Source organism: Ranitomeya imitator, chromosome 2 (assembly GCF_032444005.1).
Source record: "Ranitomeya imitator isolate aRanImi1 chromosome 2, aRanImi1.pri, whole genome shotgun sequence".
In the NCBI taxonomy this organism is placed as follows: Eukaryota; Metazoa; Chordata; class Amphibia; order Anura; family Dendrobatidae; genus Ranitomeya; species Ranitomeya imitator.
The window spans coordinates 644,911,342-644,920,485 of record NC_091283.1 but is presented as its reverse complement, the minus strand read 5'-3'; the positions used below and the strand labels follow the sequence as shown (position 1 = coordinate 644,920,485).

The 9,144-nt window shown below is 41.8% G+C and overlaps 1 protein-coding gene across 1 annotated transcript in view; it reads left to right on the top strand.

Annotated features, from left to right (window-relative positions):
• Positions 1-260: 260 nt before the first annotated feature.
• The window catches only part of LOC138665397 (cobalamin binding intrinsic factor-like), a 122,914-nt gene continuing 114,030 nt past the window's right edge, over positions 261-9,144 (top strand). Inside the window, exons 1-2 of the mRNA XM_069752836.1 lie at positions 261-705; positions 798-986. Coding sequence (XP_069608937.1) covers positions 633-705; positions 798-986 — 262 coding nt within the window. The 5' untranslated portion in view covers positions 261-632. The remainder of the gene's footprint in view (positions 706-797; positions 987-9,144) is intronic.

Below are 9,144 nucleotides of genomic sequence, written 5' to 3'. Positions count from 1 at the left end.
CATTCCCTCAAATCACTGTCCTCTTGGCGATTAAGTGGTCTTCCGCTAATAGTGGAATGCCGCTGCCACTCATTTTCGATCTAGGAATGTTTAGGATGGTTCTGCAATAGGAAATTTCAAGAAGTGTCCTACTGCAGTACCATTAATGAATATAGTGAGCTCCTTAGAACTTCCCATTCTTTCACAAATATTTGGAAAGGCAGACTGCATGGCTAGGGGCTGGATCTAACAAACCTGTTGTAATTTAAGGATTAAGAGGTGTGACTCAATACTTTTATCCATATAGTATATTTCACTGGTGTGACTTGGAATGACGTGGCTTTAGGTGATTTCCAAAAGTAGAGAACGTGCTCATCGTGGGTGGAATTTTCTTTGTATTAGGTTAGATGAATTACAAACATGAAATGTTTTTCTGCGTTACCTTTCCGTGGCATATTTGCACAACTCACTGGCGCCTGGAGGAGCATAGCCGTGCTGAGCACAGTGTAAATCCCATGATATATTGATATGTACCTGCAGCCAATGTGCTGTGCCAAATGAAGAGATTGAATGTAAACACTCAACCCATGAATGATTGCCAAATCCTGCTTATATAAAGAGGAGGAAGAAACAATGTGTCATTCTGTATCACTATGAAGCAAGTCATCATCTTGTGTGCTGGGCTTCTCAGCCTCATCCATTCCTGCTGGGCTAATGGTGTCTGCCGTAAGTATAACACAATATGGAGCATGGTGGCCATTGGACAATCACTGACTACATTACAGGATCATCTAACAGGTCTTCTGATCTTTCCATAGATGTCTCTGATGAACAGAAGTCTTCTGTCACCAGCTTGGCAGTCACCATGGCCAGAAGTGTGGGGCCATGCGTAACTCCTGACCCCAGTGTTCTTTTGGCACTGAGGTTAGGAAAGCTCAAGGACGTCTTTGCTCAAGAACTGCTGGTAAACCTTCTAAAGGAAGATGCTGTTCAGAGGATTAATAACAGTGAGTATATTTCTAGTGGCTCAAGACCCAAAAATGAATATTTGAGATACAAGCTTGAATGGAAGGAATGTGTTTTTAAGAAATTAGTACATAAAGAAATTAAAGTGGTTACTTAAATTTAGCATAATGTAATAAAAATAGTACACTGCATAGTGTAAAAGTATTTTCAAATCTTATATTTTCACACGTCTATGTTCTTAATCAAAAATAAATACGTAGGATGATGGAAGGGTCTTAAAAATGTATATTTACCAATAAAATTGAATTTGAATAATCTGTATATCCATAATTATTAGTCAATGAATTCAATTTATTTATTCTGTAAATCTTGCAACAAATAGAAGGCACACAAATGTAATGATAAATTAAAATAATACAAATGAATAATGAAATAAAATACCCCCAAATTTATATTTTAATTAAATTTCAACTTTATTGCAAATTTTCACTTATCATTCAAAAAATAGGTTTGTGTAATAACATTTGCTTTTAATTTCTGTTATTTTTTATACCTATATTTTGTATTTACATATGCTGCAATTATTTTAGGACATATACTGCTATATTTGTGTGTCTTATATCCTTTTTTATAATAGCACCTGCACAGGCAGTGCTGATAATAATAAAAGTGTAAGGAAATCACACATCCATATGGACGCATATTATGGATTGTATTACCGTAGAAGTGCAACGTGTACTGCTGTAGGCTACAATTTCAATATTCTTCCCTCTATTGCGGAAGCATATTAAAAGCAAGTCCACTACTAGAATATTGACGAATAAATCTCAGGATAATAGCTGAGGTGGGTGCTGGGTGTCGGACCTTTACCTTTCTGATATTGATGACCTGTCATACTGAGAAGTCCTTCATATCACTGCAAGGGACAACCCCATTAAAGACACAGGTCTGAAGGGATTGAGATCTGTATGTGGACTAAGCTGCCGTTACATAGGGCATCACATGCAGCTGACACATTCACTTTAAGGAAATCCAGATCATCATAATTATCCTGTAAAGTATTAGGAAGTGTAGAAAGAATGTAGAAATTCTTTAGTGCTGTACATAATTGCGAAAGGCATATGGGGTAGGATTACACATGGGCAGATAATTGCCTTGAAATGCCTTTAACTCTTTCATTGTTCATTCATATTTTACAGAGTTAAACTTATTTTATTTTATTATTTCCCATTTTGTTTTTATTTAATATTTGATTTGTGGGAGGGTTGTGATTAGATTCTGACCCCTCTCTCTTAAACTGCCATCCAAAAAATATTTTTATTGCGGGAAAACAAAGAGAGCTTCAACTCTATACTGATGGCTGATAGAACTTTTTCGTATATGAACCATAAGGACAGCAATGCCTGGACCAGCCATGGGTCTCCTGATCCAACTCATGAGCTTCATATATGCTTATGAGGCTGTTGCATTTTGGTCAGGAGAGAGACCAGCGGTCAGGCTGGACATTGCTTTCTATGCTCAGACCATAACAGTTGGATGTGTGAAACTGGATGTGTGAACATTCAGATTGTCCCATATACTGTAACTGTCCTAGTGTCTTAGTACCATTTATTTTTTACATAATATCATTTTACTTACCTTGTCGTTTGCCATAAGTTATAGACAAACCAATTACTTGATGTTCTAATTTATATGGCTTATTATCCTTTTTGTTAATTGACATTTGGAGTGTGTTATTGATTAATATAGTTAACCACCAGAGGACATATCCAAAAACATGAAGGTGAGAAGCTTCAACTGTAGAAGGCCTTAAGTAGGATCTTAACAGGTGTCTTAACCAAATTAACTGTTAAACTTTCATTGTACAGCAATGCTGCCATATCTGTAGGGGCATATGGATCCCAAGGTCTTGCTTTCACTAGACCATGAACTGTAGCATAGTGTCAGAGGAGGGACACTATTGAGAATAGACTATACTCAGGAAATCATGTCCTTTTGTTTTCGAGATTACACTCGTGATAGAGGTGGTAACCTGGAGCCATCAGCATTCTCAGAGAATGTAAAATTTCAGACTGGTGAAAAGATTCACATGGTGGGGATGAAAATTTCTTTACAACTGATTGTCGCTGTAACAATATAGTGTAAGTCTAGGTTCATATTGCGTTAGAGCAATCCGTTTAGCGCCTAGCGCTAGCGGATTGCGCTAACGCAATGTTGTTTTATGGGGTCGCGTTAAACGTCCCCGCTCTCGCAGATCTCAGATCTGCGAGAGCGGGGAACGGACCTCGGGCGCGCCGCAGATGCTGCAAGCAGCATCCGCGGCGCGCCACAAAACACCGGCACATCGCTAGCGCATGCCGAAAATGGCACGCGCTAGTGATGCGCGTCACCATTGTTGTTAATGGGCGCGCTAACAGACGCGTTGCACGGCGTTAATTTTGCCGTGCAACGCTGTCCATTAGCACGGTCACATTAACGCAATATGAACCAAGCCTAAGGCAGCAGCTTGTACGACAGTGTGGTAATGAGGCAGTGACCTAGGTTAGACTATCTGAAAAGTCTTTATTTTTGTAGCTTACAAAAATAACTCAAACATTATCCTTCAGTTTGCAGTCTGTATAAAAATTGATTGTCGTGGCCGACTGCACCCCCATATCACTTCTGGGTGCGTCAATGGCTTATCCATTTTTGGATTTGTGGCAGCTCTGGTTCCACTATGTTTTAAATGTAGCTTTTTTCCTTTCAGGCCAGTGGGGGGTTAATGTCAATTTCCCTTGCTGGCAATCTGTTGCAATTGCAAAGTTGCTCTGTCAGCTGATGTGGGTGGTGACTACTCCCACCATCCTTTAAATAGTCACCTGATGCATCAGCTGACTGTCTGTGACAGAGCAATCTATGTTGACCAAGCCTGGAGTAAGGAGCTCTCTGGCTGCTGTGGTGAATCAGTTGGTTTCATGGAGTTCGTGGTCTGGGTGCCTTTCTTCTGCTGAGCGGTGCTTTGCAGCACAGAAGGCTATTAAGCTAAATTTGGTGTTTTTCCTAGTTTATCGTGTTTGTCACTGTTCCCTGTGTTGTTCCATCTGCAGTGATGAGGCTAGCACCCTTGTTGGCCAGTGCACTAGCCAGTGCAGTGCTAAGTGACAGCGAGGGATGAGGTTCCTGATGGTGGTGGGGTGAGGACCCATTTAGGGCGTTAGAGGAGTGCAGGGACAGACTCAGGTTTTTAGCTCAGGAGGTCTCCATCACTCATTCCCTATTGGAAGGCCTTCCTCTCCCCATTTCTATCCCGTTGTGTGTGTCATACCGTCTGCTGACAAATCCCCAGTTGGGTCACTGTATTTCGTGACACACACCCAAGCATTAACTGTGTCACCCGGCAGCTAGACCTTGCATTCCTGTGGACTATGTGACAAAGTCACTGTTGAAGTGATGGAGGGGAGATACGTGTCACTGCGCACGATGGCGTCAGTGATCTAAAACCAGAATTGTTTCTTCCAGCACACTATGAGTTGGGTCAGTTTTTTGAAAGTTATATTATGTCTGGTTTTAGTGGAACACCATAGAGCAGGAGGGAGAGGTCCACCATATCTCCACATGCAGAGTCCTGACAGGATATTTGTGATGTTAGGATCATGTGATCAGTCACATGATGGAGAGTCACATGGTCTGGCTTTAACTAGCTGAACTCCAATGTTAGTCTGGGCTTTTGAGGGCCTAGAGAGGAAGACTCCAGGGGAGTGTTTGTGCACATAGTGCTTGTGCAATGACTTTGTTAACCCTGAGTGGGCTGACTCCCACTAGTGCAAGGACTGCACGAAGTGCTACCGTTTTGTTTTGCTGTTTTGCACAGAGGGCCATGTTTAGGTTTGTGCTTAAAACTTTGGTTTATGCTGTACTAATAAACCAAGTGCATTCTTAAAGGTGGTTCAACTCTTCCATATTTTTGACTAACTTATGGCGCTTTAAGTACTGCACTTCTGCACCTTGTGACCCTACTCACTACAGATATATCTTGAAAACGGACACACAAAGAGTCGGATCGTTGATTTAGTTATATGAAATTCACTGGGTCTTTTGCTCTTTTTGTTCAATAAACTGTTTTGCAACACATTTTTGAGTGCCAAAGTTTATACACTGTATGATATATTTATTTACTTCTGGGCACCAAATGTAAACTGTTGAGCACCCACTTTTCCATCTATCCCTTAAAAAAAATGGTGTCATGAGTTGCATATTGGTACTGACACTACGTGTCAGCATGATAAAAATGGTGTTCTGAGGATAGCACAAGAGTATATTCATGTATTCAGCAAACATGCCCTTAACTTTGGTAGAGTAAGCTCCTTCGAACATCACATACCCACAGGGACCAATCTGACAACAAAAGAAAAGTGTAGACGAATTCACCATGCAAATTATCAGCAGGCAAAATATATGTTTAAGGAGCTAAAGCAGGCAGGAGTGGTTAGGGAAAGCCCCTTTAGTTTTGGTTAAAAAGAAGGATGGGTGCATCCACATGTGTGTTGACTACCGTAAAATTAGCAATGTTACCCATAAAAATGTATGCGCATTAACCTACATTGTGGAGTCTCTAGATGCTCTTAGGGAAGATAGGTATTTCTCTATCCTGGACTTTCCCAGTGGGTATTGGCAGGTTCCGGTTGCTGAAGCTGATAAGAAGACAGCCTTTACGATGCCAATGGGACTGTTCGAGTTCAACTTTTATGTTGTTCAGTCTGTGCAATGCATTGAGAACTGTTTGAAGATTAATGGAGTGTTGCTTAAGGCATAAGAAACAGTACTCCAGTATCTGGAGGATATAATCATCTATTCCAAGACCTACGAGGAACACTTGCTACATTTTGCCAAGGTGTTCGAATCCCTGGCAAAGTTTGGATTGAAAGTGAAGCCATCAAAGTGCCATTTCCTGAAACCCAAGTTTCAGTGTCTGGGGCTTGTTGTTAGCACAGAAAGAGTGACTCCAGATCCAGACAAGGTGACTGTTAACCGTGACTGGACAGCGCCAACCATCATCCGGGAAGTCAGTTCCTTGGTCTTGAAGGCTAGTACTACCGCTTCATTTCCGACATTTCAAAGTTGGTGGCTTCACTGCAAGAATTTCTGGTGGGTCAATCCGTAAAGACAAGACACAACAGTTCTCCAATTGAATGGAATGCAAGGCTGGAAGAGTATTTCCAAGGCTTGAAACAGGCCCTTACTGGGAAAGAAGTCTTGGCATAGCCTCACTAAAGATGTGCGAACCCTTGACCTCGAACTTGCCCCTGACCCAAACCCAAAAGAAGTCAATGGGGATCTGAACTTCGGTGCTTTAAAATGGCTGTAAAATGGTCATAGTCAGGGCTAGGGGACTGCAAAAGAAAGCTAAATGGGGGTAAGAGCAGCACAATTGCTCTGCAAACAAATGTGGATAGGGAAATGATTTAAAATAGGACAGAATAAACAAAATAGAAAAAAGTAAAAATCTTGAACCTGTAGGTGGAGGTCCAAGTGGAGCAGGTGGACGTGGCGGTGTAGGTGGAAGGGGCAGGTGAGGAGGTATTCAACACTGTTTTAGTAGGGCTTTTTTGTATTAGTTAGGGAGCAGACTTAAAAGAACATAGAATAAAAAAAATTAAAATGAAAATAATCTAGAGACTGAAGTCCAAGTGGAGGAGGTTGAGTTGTAGGTGGACGTGTCATAGGATGAGGAGGCCCACTTCTGCTTTTTGATGACACTGCTGTCTGTGTCTCCTTGGGCCATCTATCTGGACCTGGCCAACAATTGAAAGAAATTGACTGCACTGATGCCCAAACACTTGTTCTGTTAGGGTATGACTACGTGGGAGGGGTAGTGCAAACGGTCAGCAAACCACTGCAGGACATGTCTGATAATGATGAAACACAGGTGCCAACTGCTGCAGATTTCTGCTGTTTGTCATCTGGCAAGAAGGGCATGGGTGAGGACGGTGTGGAACATTATGTGGAGGATTATTATTAGTAGTTTTTTTTTAGAGCACCATTGATTCCATGGTGCTGTGGATGAGGACAAGTTACCGTATATACTCGAGTGTAAGCTGACCCGAGTATAAGCCGAGACCCCTAATTTTGACACAAAAAACTGAGAAAACTTAATGACTCGAGTATAAGCCTAGGGTGGACAATGCAGCAGCTACCGGTAAAATTCAAAAATAAAAATAGGTACCAATAAAACTAAAATTAATTGAGATATCAGTAGGTTAAGTGTTTTTGAATATCCATATTGAATCAGGAGCCCCATATAATGCTCCATATAGTTCATAAGAAACAGAACACAATGCAGTCACAGAATCCAATAAAAAATACCTTTATTATAAATCAATCTAAAAGTTTACATATAGAAAACCAAACAGATAGCGTACAATGAAACTAGCAGATGACACAACATATGCCACAGGCAACATGAAAAAAGCAGTCGCCCAAGGTATAGTGACCCCAGCAATGGTCCAGAAACAACCAGCAGGCGTATAGAAGCACACCACATGTCAACTATCTGCTGCTCAAAGAATAGCAAGCAGCGCTGCCATATAGGGCTAAAGAATATCCAAGGCAATTTACCAGTAGTGTGGCAGCAGACATGTGAGAAACAACAATCCACTATGCATATTACCTGCTGCAGTGAATCCGGACCAGCGTGGGGGACACCGGACCACCCCGACGCGCGTTTCGGTAAATGTACCTTCCTCAGGGGGTGCAAGTGGTGTGCTTCTATACGCCTGCTGGTTGTTTCTGGACCATTGCTGGGGTCACTATACCTTGGGCGACTGCTTTTTTCGTTTTGCCTGTGGCATATGTTGTGTCATCTGCTAGTTTCATTGTACGCTATCTGTTTGGTTTTCTATATGTAAACTTTTAGATTGAATTATAATAAAGGTATTTTTTATTGGATTCTGTGACTGCATTGTGTTCTGTTTCTTATCCGTAGTATTGGCAGTTATCCATATTGTCCATGGATGGGTGGTGTAAATTTGGAGATATACAGTGGGGCAAAAAAGTATTTAGTCAGTCAGCAATAGTGCAAGTTCCACCACTTAAAAAGATGAGAGGCATCTGTAATTTACATCATAGGTAGACCTCAACTATGGGAGATAAACTGAGAAAAAAAAATCCAGAGAATCACATTGTCTGTTTTTTTAACATTTTATTTGCATATTATGGTGGAAAATAAGTATTTGGTCAGAAACAAACAATCAAGATTTCTGGCTCTCACAGACCTGTAACTTCTTCTTTAAGAGTCTCCTCTTTCCTCCACTCATTACCTGTAGTAATGGCACCTGTTTAAACTTGTTATCAGTATAAAAAGACACCTGTGCACACCCTCAAACAGTCTGACTCCAAACTCCACTATGGTGAAGACCAAAGAGCTGTCAAAGGACACCAGAAACAAAATTGTAGCCCTGCACCAGGCTGGGAAGACTGAATCTGCAATAGCCAACCAGCTTGGAGTGAAGAAATCAACAGTGGGAGCAATAATTAGAAAATGGAAGACATACAAGACCACTGATAATCTCCCTCGATCTGGGGCTCCACGCAAAATCCCACCCCGTGGGGTCAGAATGATCACAAGAACGGTGAGCAAAAATCCCAGAACCACGCGGGGGGACCTAGTGAATGAACTGCAGAGAGCTGGGACCAATGTAACAAGGCCTACCATAAGTAACACACTACGCCACCATGGACTCAGATCCTGCAGTGCCAGACGTGTCCCACTGCTTAAGCCAGTACATGTCTGGGCCCGTCTGAAGTTTGCTAGAGAGCATTTGGATGATCCAGAGGAGTTTTGGGAGAATGTCCTATGGTCTGATGAAACCAAACTGGAACTGTTTGGTAGAAACACAACTTGTCGTGTTTGGAGGAAAAAGAATACTGAGTTGCATCCATCAAACACCATACCTACTGTAAAGCATGGTGGTGGAAACATCATGCTTTGGGGCTGTTTCTCTGCAAAGGGGCCAGGACGACTGATCCGGGTACATGAAAGAATGAATGGGGCCATGTATCGTGAGATTTTGAGTGCAAACCTCCTTCCATCAGCAAGGGCATTGAAGATGAAACGTGGCTGGGTCTTTCAAAATGACAATGATCCAAAGCACACCGCCAGGGCAACAAAGGAGTGGCTTCGTAAGAAGCATTTCAAGGTCCTGGAGTGGCCTAGCCAGTCTC